Source organism: Pseudonaja textilis, chromosome 5, assembly GCF_049901715.1.
Source record: "Pseudonaja textilis isolate UNSWEBS1 chromosome 5, rPseTex1.2, whole genome shotgun sequence".
Classification (NCBI taxonomy): domain Eukaryota; kingdom Metazoa; phylum Chordata; class Lepidosauria; order Squamata; family Elapidae; genus Pseudonaja; species Pseudonaja textilis.
In genome coordinates, this window is record NC_141994.1 from 66,949,592 (window position 1) to 66,967,282 (window position 17,691).

The 17,691-nt window shown below is 43.0% G+C and overlaps 1 protein-coding gene across 8 annotated transcripts in view; it reads left to right on the plus strand.

Moving 5' to 3' along the window:
* Positions 1–17,691, plus strand: part of SOX5 (SRY-box transcription factor 5) — a 1,005,438-nt gene that overhangs the window by 928,330 nt on the left and 59,417 nt on the right. For all 8 annotated transcript variants that reach the window (XM_087935225.1, XM_087935226.1, XM_087935221.1 and 5 more), the window contains one exon: positions 11,160–11,332. In XM_087935225.1, the coding sequence (XP_087791351.1) occupies positions 11,160–11,332 (173 nt within the window). The remainder of the gene's footprint in view (positions 1–11,159; positions 11,333–17,691) is intronic.

Genomic DNA, 17,691 nt, shown 5'->3' on the forward strand with positions numbered 1-17,691 from the left:
TGTGGCTTGATGGTCATGTGACTGGCTGGGCATGGCTTATATGTAAATATTATAAATATTTATATAAATATTGATTTTTTTCATAAAAAAAGAGCAACTTTTACCCAAAATCAGGCAAAGCAGGCAGGCAGATTGAGTTGCTCACAGAATCACAGATTCATTCAGAGATCTATCTATCTGCCATTGGCTAGCTCAGTCTGTCACATAAAATTTGCTTGCAAGCAAACTCATAAAATTAACTCACAACACACCATGCATGTAAATATTGAATTTTTTATTTAAAAAAGAGCAACTTTTACCCAAAATCAGGCAAATCAGGCAGATTGAGTTGCTCACAGAATCATTCAGTGATCTATCTATCTGCCATCGGCTAGCTCAGTCCCCTCGGTCCCCACGTGGCCCATTTTGGATGCAGGTACTGTAAGTGCAGGGCGTCCACAGAAGCTTGGGGAAGGCAAATGAACAGGCCTCCTGAAAGTTTGAGAAGGCTCCAGAGCCCAGGGAGGCCATTTTTGTCCTCCCGGAAGCTCGAGGAAAACCTCCGGAGTCCGGGGAGGGCAAAATCAACCCCTCCACTGCCATGGTGCAGGAGGCCGACTAAGCCACGCCCACCATGGCCACCCAGCAACCGGACAGAGAACCCTTTGCTAAAATTTTTGAAGCCCACCCCTTGACAAAATATATTAAGATTTATATTATTACAGGTAGTCTTTGGCTTAAGACCACAACTGAATGCAGAATAAGTGAATTATTTAATGAATTTCTGCCTCTGCCATTTTACGCCTCTTTCTTGACACAAGTTAAGTGAATGACTGCTCTTATTAAATTAGTAACATGTCACGTGAATCTGGCTTCTCTTGGACTTTTCTGGTCAATATCAAAAGGGGATTACATGACCCCAGGACAGTGAAACTGTCATCAATATAAGTCAGTTTGCCAGTGTCTGAATTTTGATCACATGACCAAGAGGATGGCTGTAAGTGTGAAAAAACAGTCATAAGTCACTTTTTTACAGTGCTGTTCCCTAAACAAACTGTTGTAACTTGAGGATTACTTGTTTTAAATGGCCTCCCAAAAGTACCAAATGAAAGACATAGACTCATAAATAAACTGTTGTAAATCAAAGACTATAATAAAAAGGAAAAGAAGTGGAGGGAAAACAACCCATCCTCACAAAATACTGTTGAACCTTTGGAGTTGCAAGCCTTGTGAAGACCTCGGAATGTCTCTCCCAGGATCCTTCTGACTCTATTATTCTATTTTAAGAAATAATAGAATAACCAGTTCCAATTTTAAGATGGGTGGACTACAATTCCGCAAGTTCCTCAGCTAGCGTAGCTGGTTGGGGATTCTGGGAGTTGATGGCTTCACATCTTAAAGTTGCCAAGATGGAGAAACACTGCTCTAAAGCAGGGGTGTCAAACTCAAGGGCCAAATCTGGCCCGCAAGGGGCTTAGATTTGGCCTGCAGGGCCATCCTGGATACAGCAAAGGACTGGTCTGCAGTGCCTCTGCCAGAGAAAATGAAAAGGGACTCAATTTCATTGAGGGCTGCATCATGGTTGTGTTTGACCTCGGAGAGTGGGGCGTGGCCAAGTGGGAGTGGCCAGCTCGATGTCACTCATGTTGGGGGCACCTGTGGTGGCCCGAGTGCTCTGCCAGTGAAAACAGGCTCCAGAGCTCCATTTTCACTAGTAGAGGATTGCAAGAGGCCATTGTAGCTGCAAACAGAGCGTCGTGCCCCTGTTGGAATCTCCGAGGGGGAGGTTGGTGGCTGTGGAGGAAACTGGGGAAGGGCACAGTCTGGCTGGGCATTCAGAGGAAGATCCAGGCCCACCCCCTCTTCATCCTAGGGCACACAGGGAGAAATGGAGAAGGGAGCAACATGGTTTATGGGGGAGAAAAAGGCCTTGATTCCCTTCATTAGCTGCAGCTGGGAAAACAGGATAAAGAGGGTGTTTGCGCACAGAACCTTGCTGGAAGCAAAGCGTGCATTATCTTTGTTTGTCGAGTCTTATCTGGGTTCTGGCGTCCTCCCAACTGTGTGTGTTTCATTATCTTTTGAAGTCTTAAATTCCTTATCCTGCCCTGTCTCGTTAATTGCTGCAGCATGGTTTGTATTGGTTTTTATTTATAATTTATATGTTCTTTTGGTTCAGACTGAATTTCTTCCCTTTAAAAACTACACTTGGGAGAGTGTTTTCTCCAGCCAATGATAACTGGACACTGGGGCCCAAGTTGGAGGAATTAAAGGAACTTTATCTACTTTTGTGACTTTGTTGCTTTTGTGCCATGCCCTGGGTCATCACACAGAGTTCGGGAGCCTATTTGCACTAGTAGAGTGCTCAGGCTTCCACAGATGCCCATGACCTGAGTGATGTCGAGCTGGCCATGCCCACCTGGCCACAACACACCCCGGGGTGGGATTCTACCAGTTTGCACCTATTTGCTAGAACCGGTTGTTAACATTCTAAGCAGTTCGGAGAACCAGTTGTTAGAAGAAATTACTGGCCTAATCCTGTAAGGAAGGCAGGAAGGAAACATTCTGGTGTTGCTTTCTGGAAACTGCCTCTCCATTAACCCTTATTACATTCTTGGCAGCACTAGACTTCCTGTCTCAGGAACTTCTCTGGAGTTTTTTCCCCCTCCTTTGCTGGTACTTTGCTTGTATGGAGTGACCATTTAAAGTTACAATGGCACTGAAAAAAGTGACTTATGACCATTTTTCACACTTACGACTGTTGCAGCAACCCCACAGTCATGAAAGGCCAGGTGAAGAGATACATGCCTCGATGTGAGTGATATTGAGTTGGCCACACCCAGCCAATAACATGACCACTAAGCCACGTCCACCCAGTCACATGACCACCAAGCCACGCCCACCAACTAAGCCACGCCCAAAGAACCGGCTGTTAAAAAATTTGAATCCCACCTCTGCTCACACCCCCAAAGTCAAACACAACCCTGATGCGGCCCTCAATGAAATGGAGTTTGACACCCCTGTTCTAAAGGATAAGAACCTAAGCGGGACTTACTTTCAGGATTGGACCCCTGGCCCATCTAGTCAAACAATTTAGTTCCAACAGTGACCAACCAACTACGCAAGATAGACTTCCAGCCTCCCACAAAACGACCCTCAAAGGCAATCACACTGTCATCAATCCCCATGGCTTCCATGAATGAATGCGAAAACACTCTAAGTAGCTTCATAATTTTCTAGATACCATTTTCTCCTTTCTGACTTCTTAGCCCTTTTTTTTTTTTAAACTCCCCCGCCATTTGGAATCCTTGCCATTTTCATCCTCCCCTTTCACTGAAATGCAGATTTTTTGAAAGGCTGTACCTGTAATGAGTGATAATGTAATTGGATAAAAGCTGTGAGGATGACTGGACTTGTAAAGGTCACTCGTGTAAGGAGAATTAATGTGTGATACCATTAATAAACTGCGGGAAACTGTGGACTAAAAGATAACATACTTAAGTTATTGTTAATGACATAGACTTCATCAACCATATATCTTTATAAGACAGATATAGAAAAGGACTTTTTGGGGTTATAGAATGGATCACGGTGTGTGCTAACTAGGATAAAGGAGCCTGCATACTTCCTCTCCCTCCGTACTGACACTTTCTCCTGACTGTTAACTACTTTGGGGTTATGGTTAACAGCTGATGATAGAAGTCTGATTCTTTGCTCTGGACCAATACCTGCTACCTGTAGCTACTGCTCAGAGGTGGGTATTCAGCAGGTTCTGACCAGTTCTGGAGAACTGCTAGCAGAAATTTTGTGTAGTTCAGAGAACCGGCAAATCTCACCTCTGATTGGCCCTGCCCCCATCTATTCTCTGCCTCCCGAGTTCCAGCTGATTGGCTGGATCTTCTTTGGTTGCCCCGCCCAGGAGAACAGAGCTGGAAAGCAGGTTAGTGGGGTGGGGAGGGAATGGGGATTTTGCAGTAACCTTCCCCTGCCATGCCCACCAAGCCACACCACGCCCACCACGCCACGACCACAGAACCGGTAGTAAAAATGTTTTAATCCCACCAGTGGTATAGATAGTCCTCGACTTACGACCACAATTGAGCTCAAAATTTCTGTTGCAGAGCGAGGCCATTGTTAAGGGAATTTTGCTCCATTTCATGACCTTTCTTGCCTCAGTTAAGTGAATCACTGCAGCTGTTCAGTTAGTAACATTGCTGTTAAGTGAGTCTGGTTTCTCCCATTGACTTGCTCGTCATAAGGTCACAAAAGCTGATCACATGACCCTGGGACACTGCAACCATCATAAATATGAGTCAGTTGCCAAGCACCCAGATTTCGATCACCTGACCAGGGGGATGCCATAACGAACGTAAATGTGAAAAATGATCGTAAGTCACTTTTTTCAGTGATGTGGTGTAACTAAACAGTCACTAATTGAATCGTTGTAAGTGAAGAACTTTCCGTACTCTGTGGATACATCTGCTTGGGCTAGAAAAGCAAATCTAGAAGCAACAGGGACAACAATTCAAAGAGCACCACAGTATGTCATGTGTTTGCATGACATGCATAACAAGCCAAAGACCAATGGATGACCAATGCAAAGTTTGGTTAGTGGTTAGTCCTCTCTCCCTCCCCCTACCTCTCCCCCTTCCGTTTCCCCCTCTCCCTCTCTCTCCCCCCCTCTCTTTGTATAATTGTGTATTTGTGTGTTTGTGTGTTCTTTTGTATCAATGCAGATAATGGGTTACTGAAATCCCTAGGTTAAGCATTCTGCGAATGCAAACAGAATATCTGATGCGGATGAGAAAACTGATTAGGTTCTCTGTATGTCCCTGCTTTTCCTGAACTATCACCCATGTTTCCCCAAAAATAAGACCAGGTCTTATATTAATTTTGGGCTCCAAAAGACACATTAGGGCTTATTTTCCAGGTAGGTCTTATTTTAAGGGGAATACGGCCACTAAACGTGTCCGTCTGGCCTGCAAACAGCACAGGATTGCCTGCTTTATCTGCAGATCCCAGGCCAAACCATGATCTGACATTTCATTCTTCGTAAGGCATAAAAGGATCTGCAAACGGCTTCCTTTTCCTGCCAAAATTGGAAAGTTCTCCCAATCCTCGGTTTCAGTTTCTAAAGCACACTAGAACTGCCAGCTCCGTTTTCTTCCAAAACATTTTTTAAAGCATTTGGGGGGGGTGAGATTAAAAGAAAAAACACTCAGGCGCACACTGTGGCAGCGATCCAACGATTCTAGCTGGGTTAGTCTGAACCAATCTGACACCCGTTTCCCTCTTCCCTCTGTTTCGAAGCGGTGTGCGAGGAGTCCGTGTTGCGCATTCTTTGGCAAGTGGCGGATCAGATAGAAGGCCCAAGCAATACAACCAGGATGTGTAATCTGACATGATTAGACAAGGCTCTTTAGGAACACAACATTCATAATTGAGACAAAAGAAAAGAGTATTAATAACACTTCCCTAACACGGCAGTTAGCCATTTTATATTTCCTTTCTTTAATCTTGGTGTTTTTCAACAAATCATGGGATTTAATAGCATGTTTTGGCAGATTAGAGGATTTATAGCCCAGATGTTTTTTGTTCTAAAAATGGATTAGGGCGTAAAGTTTGCTGGAATCTATAAAACATGTTGAGGCAAGCCGGTCATTTTCCCTGTGATTAGAGGCAGCCTTCTGTCTCGCAGCCCCACCATCTGTTACAATTCACCAATGGATCTGGTTAGATTTAGCCTCATGTCACAAACAGAAGCCTCTTTTGCGCTCAATTTCATATTACAGTTTTCCAGGGCTTTAAAAAGAGGGTTTTATTTTTTTAAAAAAAAGAAAGAAAAGAAGAAGAAGCTCTAGTTTTAAAAGGATAACAAGAAAAACGGAGATCACGATGGCCAATCTTAACTTCTAATGCACGTCACACCTATACAGATCCTGGAGGGTGAGGATTTCATCCCCAGCGCACACATGCGGAACTGCTTGTATCTACGGATACAAGTCACGGGAATGAACTCCCCAAGGGATAGATTGGATACAAAAGAGCATTTGAACCCAATGCTTGTAACATGTGGAAAGCGAAGCGTTTCGGCTCTGACAAAGCCTATAACTCAGAGGTGGGCCCTTGTGGGTACATGTGTGGGGGTGAGAGAGAAAAAGGTGTGAGCGTACAGGTGTGAATTGCATGAATTGAACATTATACCAAGCCTTAGCAGACTCAGGATCGAATTTAAACTCTCTTCACTCCTTGAATTAGCTGAAGTGAAGGTGGTGTGGAGTGAGGGTTACTCTTCACTGTGTTTGTGCACATGCGTGGATTAATTCTCAGTCATCCAGGACATGGTTGTCCCAAAGGTGCTTTTTTCTAAAGGCAACTGGATTCTCTCTCTGTGTGTGTTTCCGTTGAAGACGTTTCGCTTCTCATCCAAGAAACTTCTTCAGTTCTGACTGAATGAATGGTGGAGGATGGAAGGGTGTACATTCCTTGCAGTCATCTGGTCATTAGCACTCTTTCTGAGAGCTGTTGAGGCTGCTTGGAGCTTTGTCTGTGCCGTCAGGATCATCTGAGTAGTGTAAATGGGTGTAGAATCTTTTTGGAACTGCTGAAAGGACTGTGTTGTAAACAGGAGATCAGTGATGTCGTATCCCTCCCCCTCTGCCCATCTTTCAATCAGAACTGAAGGAAGTTTCTTGGATGAGAAGCAAAATGTCTTCAGGGAAAAACAAAGTCCATTTGCCTTTTGAAAAAGCACCTTTGGGACAACTACTTTACTAAGGCATTTCTGACGTTTAAGGTGGGGTGGGATTCAAATTTTTTAACAACCAGTTCTGTGGGCATGGCTTAGTTGGTGGGCGTGGCTTGGTGGTCATGTGACTGGGTGGACATGGCTTGGTGTTCATGTGACTGGCTGGGCGTGGCCAACTCAATATCACTCACATCGAGGCACGCATCTCCTCGCCTGGCCTTTCATGACTGTGGGGTTGCTGCAACAGTCGTAAGTGTGAAAAATGGTCATGTCACTTTTTTCAGTGCCATTGTAACTTTGAATGGTCACTCCACACAAGCAAAGTACCAGCAAAGGAGGGGGGAAAAACTCCAGAGAAGTTCCTGAGACAGGAAGTCTAGTGCTACCAAGAATGTAATAAAGGTTAACGGAGAGGCAGTTTCTGTAAGCAACACCAGAATGTTTCCTTCCTGCCTTCCTTACAGGATTAGGCCAGTAATTTCTTCTAACAACCGGTTCTTGAACTGCTTAGAATGTTAACAACCGGTTCTAGCGAATAGGTGCGAACCTGTAGAATCCCACCCCTGGTTTAAGGGAATATTGTCATATATTTTTATCCCATGCTTCCTCTCCTGCACAGACTAAAATTAATAAACCTGCCTCATGTATTCAGAGGAATGTTTTTCCAGACTTTATGTTATTTTAGTGCTGCGTCAATGCTGTGCTGACTCTTGCCTGCTTGCTCAAAAGACTTAGAGATAGTTCCCAGCTAATAGGCATTTGTTCAACAACCATTCGAAGTTACAGTGGCGACCCTGAAATTACAATAGTTGCAGTGACCCCCAAGGTCACTTTATCAAAATTCAGGCACATGGCAATGCACCCATACTTGCAAATGCAGGGGTGCTTCAATAGCCCCTTATCCATCTATCTTTGCCCTTTAAACCACCTCACATCATGGCATTCGTCTAATGGCACTAGGCCAGGGGTGGGATACAAATATTTTGCTACAGGTTCTGTGGGCGTGGCTAGGTGGGAGTGACTAGGTGGGCATGGCCATGTGACTGGGTGGGCGTGACTTCTTTTTTTGTGCAGCACCCCACCCCCCACCCACCCCGAGCTCCATTTTTTGACCTCCTGGGCCTCAGGAAAGCCTCCTGGGGGGCATTTTGAGGCCCAGGAAGGCAAAAAATGGAGCACGGGGTGGGGGTTGCTCCGCAATCCCCTGTGCTCCATTTTTTGTGCCTCTTGGGCTTCAGGAAAACCTCCTGGGTGAAGCAGAGAGACAGCGAGGCGGATCCCGGGACAACTCATTGTCGGAACAGCTGATCGTTGGGAGGGGAAAAAATACCAGTTTGGCCAAACCAGTAGCTGTTTTTTTACTGTTAGTTCGGCTGAATGATAGCATTTTTTACTTCCAGTTCGCTTGAACCGGGCCGAACCAGTAGAACGTCACCACTGCACTAGGCCAAATTAGAGGCCTCGGTTCTTTGGGAGAGGGTGACAAAGAACTCAAGCTGCCCCCTATATTCTTGATTTTCTGTTTTGCTGGTCTGTGACCTTAATAAAGATTGACTGGAAACCTTGACTCTCTGACCTGCCCTGTGCATGCCCTTCGTGGAAACTTATTCCTCAGTTGCTCATTAGACCTCCAGGTTAATACACTTCAAGAAAAGCTTACATTTTTTTTCCCTACTGGCCCACATTTTGTGTGCTGTAATCCCTGCTTTAAAAAATTGTTTACTTGGATGCATGCAGACTTGCTTTGACATTGCTCCAAATGATAAAATGGGACATAAATCAATAAATAGATGAGTGGGATTAAGTGGGAATTTAATCCAGCATAAAGTTTGGAAAAGTAGCCAAGCAAATCCTTCTATGATTCAAAGTGATGAACAAGGCTTGTTTTCAAGGAGATAGAAGTTCAGTTATTTTATTTTATTTTGAACTGTCAAAGTGGGCAAACAAAGCCTGATGGTGTCAGGGAAAACTAGACAAGTAATGCTTGCTAAATCATAGTTTCAGTGTGGCTTGCTGAATCAACCATGGGTGGATTCGCACAACTTCCTAAATCATAAACAAATGATACTGCAGTTTGGCCCAATTTTGGGATCCAGCCATGTACACACAAACACAGCTAAATATAAGTCTAGCTTTACTCCAATTCTCACTTTTCATCTGTATATTTGTTTTGTATCCTTATGTTTTTTGGTTTCCAAAACAAAAAAATCTGCATGAAACTATTGAATGATTTTGTGCACATTTCTCATGGCAGCTAGATTTTTGCTCTCATTTTACCTATTGCACATAGATAAAATGATTTCCTTTTGCATATTTTTTTTTTAAATGCCCATTATTATTTTTTTGGGAGCCAGCAAATTGTAGATTTTGGCATGTAAATGTCTTCTGACTGGGATATATATCTGAAAGTCTAAACCAGCATCAAAATGAGAAAGGAATCTTAATCACACCAATTCCTACATGCACTTCTTCATTTAACTCCCAGTTCAGTTAATTTCTTCCATAAAACTATTAATTTTGGGTTAGGGAGTTCATTTTTTTAAATTTTTATTTTTGGCATTTCATCCTTATTTGCCTCCACTAACAATCTTCATTTTCTTTGCATTGCTTTGCTTCACACCGATACAAAATGCCGACTGAATTAAGGCTGAGCACACCTGCTGAAGTGACACTTTTGTTCATGAAACTCTAGTCTGAAATGAAAATATTTATCTGTAAGTCACTGGGACCCTTCCATCATTTAGCCACTGAGCAGATTATCTAGTTGTACATAGCGTAGGAATAATAGCCATAACACGTAGACTTATATACCACTTCATAGTGCTTTTACAGCCCTCTCTAAGCAATTTACAGAGTCAGCTTATTGCCCCCAATAATATGGGTCCTCATTTTACCAACCTTGGAAAGATGGAAGGCTGAGTCAACCTTGAGCCTGGTGACAATCAAACTCCTGGTTGTGGGCAGAGTTAGCCTGTAATACTGTATTCCAACCACTGCGCCACCACAGCTCTTTTAATGGCTTATTGCCAAAATTAGGGAAATTCAATATCTCGTATGGATTTCAGGGGAGGTATGAAAATGTCCTGCCACAGAGTACTCTGATTCAAGCTCACTGAGATATATTGGAAGTGATTCATCCTCAAAAAAAAAAAAAAAAGCATAACGAGGATCTCTTCCGAAAATGTAGAAGAGTCCATTTCATTATTCAATAATAGAATGTTTTGTGTACCCATAACCTCCAGGAATCATTGGTTATTTTTTCTTTGTAATGCATAAAAGTACAGTAGTCCTTGAGTTACAGCAATTCATTTATTAATTGTTCAAATTACAACGGCAGAGAAAAAAATGACTTATGACTATTTTTCACACTTACAACTTTGCAGCATTCTCATGGTCACGTGATCAATATTCGTTCACTTGGCAACTGACTCATATTTATGACAGTTGCAGTGTCTTTTGTGATCATCTTTTGTGAACTTTTAATGAACAAAATCAACAGGGAAGCCAGATTCACTTAATAAGCGTGTTACTAACTTATCAACTGCAGTGACCCACTTAACAACTGTTGCCAGAAAGGTCAGAAAATGAGGCAAAATTCACTTAACTCACTTAGCAACAGAAATCTCCCGCTCAATTGGGGTCGCAAGTCAAAGACTACCTGTATTAAGTATATATTTGAGTGTAAGGGAGAGAAAAGAAACAAGCCATTTTCTAGATCTCTTTGTCGAGTGTTTCTTCCTCCATCTCACTTTCTCAAACTTGAGTTTCCAGAGAAGACCAGCAACACCATTTTCTGCTGCTGAGTTTAATGGGGCTTAATCCCAAATGTGGGAGTAGATCGGTGTTCCAAATGTGCTTTTTCAAGAGACAACTGAACTTTCTGGTTTTTCTTTGAAGATATTTCACTTCTCATCCAAGAACCTTCTTCAACTCTGAAGAAGACCTGAAGAAGCTTCTTGAATCAAAAGCAAAACGTCTTCAAAGAAAAACCAGAAAGTCCAGTTGCCTCTTGAAAAAGCACCTTTGAGACAACCATGTCCTGGATGACTGAGAATCTCCATAAAGTGATTGGTACAACCAATGACTGATTGGTACAACAAGGATGTCTTCCTGTGTTTCTCAACCTTGATAACTTTAAGATGTGTGGATTTCAACTCCCAGAATTCCCCAGCCAGCGTGGCCAGAATTCTGGGGATCGAAGTCCACACATCTCAAAACCTGTCAATGTTGAGAAACATCAATCAGTCATTCGCTCCGTCTTTGGTTTCAGTGTTTTCATGTTAAAATAAATTAAACAAGGCGATTGCCCTCTCATAATTTTCAGGGCACCATATGCTGCAAGAGAAAACATTTGAATCTTTTGATGATAATCATGTTTCTGTTTATGCTCTCTACCTTCTACCTTCTCTCTACCTCTCTACCTTCTTCCCAGATATCCTCTCCTCCATCACATCATCAGGTTACTTAAATGATCACGATGCTGTTACCAAGGCGATTCAGGAAGCTCGGCAGATGAAAGAACAGCTCCGGCGAGAACAACAGGTGCTGGATGGAAAGGTTGCGGTTGCAAACAATTTGGGTTTAAACAACTGCAGGACAGATAAGGTGAGTATCCGAGGGGGCCTTCCTTGAGTCCGGTTGTGATGTTGTGCTCTTCAGTTCAAGTTCAGCTTCAACTTTTGAAGTGTGGGAAAAAAAGAAATTTGGTAGCTGAATTTTCAGTAAGGTAAAGGTAAAGGTTCCCCTCGCACATACATGCTACTTGTTTTCGACTCTAGGGGGTAGTGTTCATCTCCATTACCAAGCCGAAGAGCCAGCGCTGTCCAAAGCCGTCTCCATGGTCATGTGGCCAGCATGACTAAATACCGAAGGCCCACGGAACACTGTTACCTTCCCACAAAGTGATTCCTATTTTTCTACTTGCATTTTTACATGCTTTCGAACTGCTAAGGTTGGCAGAAGCTGGGACCAGTAACGGGAACTCACTCCATTACACAGTGCTAGGGATTCAAACTGCTGAACTGCCGACCTTTCTGATAGACAAGCTCAGCATCTTAGCCACTGAGCCACCAGCTCCCTTATTTTCAGTAGCTCCAGCTAGATATTATGGTAGTATAATACAATCTTGGCCTTCCTGACCTGGACTCAGATTTAAGGATAACAATTTAGGTCTTTCTCTCTGCGTTTCTGGGCCCTTTTGTCTTTTATACGACTTCTTCTTGTTCCGTGTCTAGATCAAAGTTTAAACTGCCAGAATGAAGCCCCCTTCCTGGCTTTGTCATTAGCCAAAAATAAATCACTATTGGTACATGTTTCTGATGGTAGCCAATACATCAACAGATGAGCCGGACTCTGCGTATTTCCACATTCACATAGCTATCTGCTAAGTACTTCTACTTTAACCTGTTGGGTTTACATTTAGTATTCCAACTCACAACCTATTCCTGGGTCCTCCCAAGAAGAATAAGGGAGGTCAGATCCTTCAGCCAAATCCTCCTTTAATGTTATTCCTTGCTCGATGCACATGCGCAAAATGTGTGATCACCTGTTGTGGTTAGCTGGCAGAAGGTGCAGATGGCTGAGGAGAGCGATGACTCTGATGAGGGGCCAGGACCATCAGGGACTGGACTGCTGCTTTCAGGGATTGTGGGGGCTGGCAGCAGTGAGGAGGAGGTTCCCGAGGAGCCTGTGCTAAGTGCACGTGAGTGCAGGATGATTCATAGAAGAGAACAGCTGGAGAAGCACAGGCAACTTGGGAGTAAGGATGCAACATAATGGCCCCTCCCTCTAGGGAATATAAGCTGGGTTTCAAAAAGTTTTTGCTCTGTTCAAAGGACCCAGCATCGTGTGTAGAGACTCCGGCTTATCTGAAGAATTCTGTCAAGGCTTTTCTGTTTGGACTAATTTGCCTGCAAGCCATCTTTTATCTACAAAGAAGTTTATTTGTAGATTAAAGCTGTGAAGGTTTGAGTTACTGTGTTTGTTTGAGATTTTCTTGCTGGTAACCAGGTTGGGTCAGAACATCACCGAACCAGTAGGGAAACTGGTAGAAGAATCCCACCACTGGTTTCCATCCATTGTTTCTTATCCTGTCTTCAGGTGCTTTGGAGAAGAGGTTTGACCCCGCTCTTCTTTGGGACAGCCCCTTAAATATTGGAATGCTATCATGTAATCTCTAGACTTTCTCTTCATTACGCAAGACATACCCAGTTAATATCATTTTTCCTGCAAGCCCCTGGGTTAGTTAAATTAATCTGGATTTAGTATGTTGTATGAAAGCAATGATAAAGTAGCTAGGAACAGGGGTGGAGAAGAGAGGGGTTGCCTTGAGATACAAGTTTTCTTATCTGGAAATTCAAGGAAGAAATAAAAGAGAAAACTCATATGTTTTTTTTCCCTGTCCCTTACTCCAAACTTCCCCACTGATCAGTTCATAGAAAGAATAACACGGCGAATTAATGACTGTGTTAATTAGAGCAACACCCGTCGAAACAGTGCTTTGATAGTGCTGATATCATCAATAATCTTAGGAATAATCGCAGTGGTAGCTGCAGTGGCAGCAGCAATTGTGGCAATAATGAGGCAAGATTACAACTTTACAAATTGCAGCTCCGGAGTGCTTAAACCCTAGTATTTAGTTTGCGTGTCCAAGATTAATTGGAGGTCTAGGAAACTTAGAAAAGACCTGGGCCTATTGACTCACCTTCAATTAAACAATCAGGATTATAAACAATATGCAAGTTGTTTTAGTGCCACCGCCTTCCCTGGCAAGAACTATTGAGTAGCCAGTGACGGGAGCCACAATAGTCAGTGTTCTTGGCAATATTCTGGAATACTGTCTATACACTGATAAGCAGGAGTTGTTATTTGAACAAAGAGGCTTTGGGTCAGAGCAGAAATGGTTATACGCTACAGATAACATGTCTAGTTTATACAGTTTAATAGCAGCTGCCAGGGTGGTGTGGAACATCTAAAAGGGAAAATAAGTATCTTTTCTGATTCAGATCTATCCTGATTAATAGCAGTTTCTTCTCCGCTCCGGTTTGAGCCAGAAACCAAAAGCTTAGAATAGAACATAATGGAATGGAATAGGAATAGGAATAGGAATAGGAATAGAATAGAATAGAATAGAATAGAATAGAATAGAATAGAATAGAATAGAATAGAATAGAATAGAATAGAATAGAATAGAATAGAATAGAAATAGGAACAGATGGAATGGAATGGAATGGAATGGAGTAGAGTAGAGTAGAGTAGAGTAGAGTAGAGTAGAGTAGAGTAGAGTAGAGTAGAGTAGAGTAGAGTAGAATTCTTTATTGGCCAAATGGCAAAAAACGGGCCTCCCGGAAGTTCAGGAAGGCCGGAAATGGACCCGTTTCCGGCCTCCAGAGAGCCTCCAGAGCCCGGGGAGGCCATTTTCTCCCTCCTGGAAGCTTAAGGAAAGCCTCCGGAGCCAGGGGAGGGCAAAAACACCCCCTCCACTGGATGCAGGAGGCTGGCATGGCCACACCCACCATGGCCATACCCCCCCAGCAACTGGGCAGAGAACCTTTTGCTAAAATTTTTGGAGTCCACCCCTGGCTGTACTACAGCACAGCACCGAATTTTCCTTGTCTGGAGTCATAATGGGACAAAGTTCATGGGTTGCTTGCACACCTCTCTCTCTCTCCCTCCATCTCTCTCTCTCTCTCTCTCTTTCTCTCTTAACTTTGGGAAGGAGCTTCTAGGCTTAACTGATGCTTGATTGATCCAGCAGAGATCTTCCTGGGTTCTCATTTCTGATTTGCACTTTTAATGGCCAGTCTTATCATTCACAGAGAGATACACTCATACACAAATCACAGTTCCTTTGCTGTGGAAACCAGTGACGGGAGCAGGCATGCTAATTGTAATCAGAAACAGGCCATATAATTACTTTCTCTTCTCCTCAATTTCAGAATCCATGTGGTGTACAAGTTACACTATCAGGATGGTTCCTAGCCCACCTAATTTCAAATCCCCAGTTACTTATGAGCCTCATCAAGCAACCTTGGGCTGGTCATAATTTCTGGCCTAACCTACCACATGTGGTGATAGTGAGACCACAAAGGGAAAATTTTCTGTGGAAGGAAGGCAGGCGAACATGATAATTGAACTGTAGAATACCATTTTAAATATGCTCTGAATATTTTAATCCTATAAGGGGAATATTTATAGCTCAGGGTTGAACTGTAGGGTCCTGGGTGCTCTCTGAAATTGGATGTTTTCTTGCAGACATTTCATTACCCAGCTAGGTAATATCATCCATGCAAGAAGGAAGTAAGGTTTGCTCTCTTTTTATATACAAATGGCTTGCCATGTCAGTATTGGAGGCAGTGTTCTTAGTTCCTTGTTTAGACTGTTGTTTAGAGCAAGGTCACCAACCTTCGGGGCCTCAGAAACCACCAAACTCATGATTTCAAATCCCAAGGACCACTGATATGAATTTTGACTGACGGTGGCTTGCTGACGTTGGTGGGAAAGTCGGTCCCATATTCCAGAACTTCAGTAGTCACGGGACTGTCCCTTTGGTCACCCTGGAGCAGCTGCTCCTCCACCCGGGTGCACCAGCCTGCCATGGACTGGAGGAGCTGCTCTGGGATGACCAAAGGGCCAGTCCTGTGACTACTGCAGCTCTGGAATATGGGACCGACTTTCCCACCAAGCCACCCTGGGGTGGATTTCCCTCCCCCGCCATTGGTCTTACCTTCCAGTTCCACCTCGCATAGCTCTACTCAAAGTAAAGTTTGTGCTCGGCCGAAGGTTGGGGGCCTGTGGGTGGGCGGGCCATGTGGGCAGCGCAGCCTTGTGTTCCCGCGCAGCCTGGATTAATTGCTTTGGGGGGGTGCTTTGGGGGAGGTCTTTCTCTGTGGCACACCAAAATTTTCTCGTGGACCACTGGTGGTCCCCAGCCCACTGGTTGACAACCACTAGTTTAGAGAGTATGTAGTTTCTTGATTTCTTGATAAGTAGTTTCATGGAACACAGTGGTTCAGTGGCTAAGATGCTGAGCTTGTCCATCACGAAGGTCGGCAGTTTGGTGGTTCGAATCTCTAGCACAGCATAATGGAGTGAGCTCCCATTACTTGTCCCAGCTTCTGCCAACCTAGCAGTTCAAAAACATGTAAAAATGCAAGTAATAAAATAGGGACCCCTTTGGTGGGAAAGTAACAGTGTTCCGTGCTCCTTCAGTGTTTAATCATGCTGGCCATCTGACCAAGGAGACACCTTTGGGCAGTGATGGCTCTTTGGCTTTGTAATGGAGATGAGCACCACCCCACTAGAGCCAGAAATGACTAGCATGTAAAGGTAAAGGGGAACCTTTACCTTTACTTAGTTTCTTGATTTGAGGTATTGTTTATTGCCTGGTATTAGAGCCTCGGTGGCGCAGTGGTTAGAGTGCTGTACTGCAGGCCATTTCTGCTGACTATTATCTGCCTGCAATTTGGCAGTTCGATTCTCACCAGGCTCAAGGTTGACTCAACCTTCCATCCTTCCGAGGTGCGTAAAAAGAGGACCCAAATTGTTGGGGGCAACATGTTGACTCTGTAAAACCACTTAGAGAGGGCCGTAAAGCACTGTAAAGTGATATATAAGTCTAAGTGCTGTTGCTATTGCTATTAATCCTACCTGTGTCTTTTCTGCATTCTGCTGGTTGGGTTTATTATTTATTTATTATTTGTTTATTAAAGATTTAGATCGGACCCAATTTCTATAGAGATTGGGGATTTGGTTTTTCCTATTGGTCAACTGATGCTTATGAGATGCCAAGTCCATGGGTTTCATTGAAAGTTGATTTAAAATTATCAGTTGAACTAAAAATAATAATACATGATGTAAGTTGGGGAAGATATGGTCTTGTATTACATGCAGTCCTCAACTTATGACAGTTTGGTTTTAGTGACTGTTACAATGGCACTGAAAAAGTGACATAACCATTTTTCACACTTATGACCATTGCAGCATCCCTGTGATCACATGATCAAAATTCAGACACTTAGCAACTGTCTCATATTTATGATAGATAGATGGATGGATGGATGGATGGATGGATGGATAGATGATAGATAGATAGATAGATAGATAGATAGATAGATAGATAGATAGATAGATAGATAGATAGATAGATAGATAGATAGATAGATAGATAGATAGATAGATAGATAGATAGATAATGATAGATAGATAGATAGATAGATAGATAGATAGATAGATAGATGATAGATAGATAAATAGAGAGATAGACAGACAGAGAGATAATAGATAGACAGATGATAGATAGATAGATAGATAGATAGATAGATAGATAGATAGATAGATAGATAGATAAGATAGATAGATAAGATAGATAGATAGATGATAGGTAGATATGTAGATAGATGAGAGAGAGAGAGGGAGAGGGAGGGAGGGAGGGAGGGAGAGAGGGAGGGAGGTGCAAAGGTGGTATTCAGCAGGTTCTGACCAGTTCTGGAGAACCGGTAGCAGAAATTTTGAGTAGTTCAGAAAACCAGCAAATACCATCTCTGACTGGAGATTTTGCAGTATCCTTTCTCTGCCACACCCACCAAGCCACATCCACAGAACCACTAGTAAAAATATATGAATCCGACCACTGGATAGGTGATAGATAGATAGATAGATAGATAGATAGATAGATAGATAGATAGATAGATAGATAGATAGAGATAGATAGATAGATAGATAGATAGATAGATAGATAGATAGATAGATAGATAGACAGACAGACAGACAGATAGATAGATAGATAGAAAGACAGACAGACAGGCGGACAGATAAGATAGATTGCATATCAAATGAATAGGCAACAAAGATTGTGCTTTTTTTTAAAAAAAAACCCACATTTTGTGTTAGTGGGGAAAGATGCTACGAGTCACCTTTTGATTCTCTACTTATCAAAGTGACCAGACAGGATAACAGATTAGATA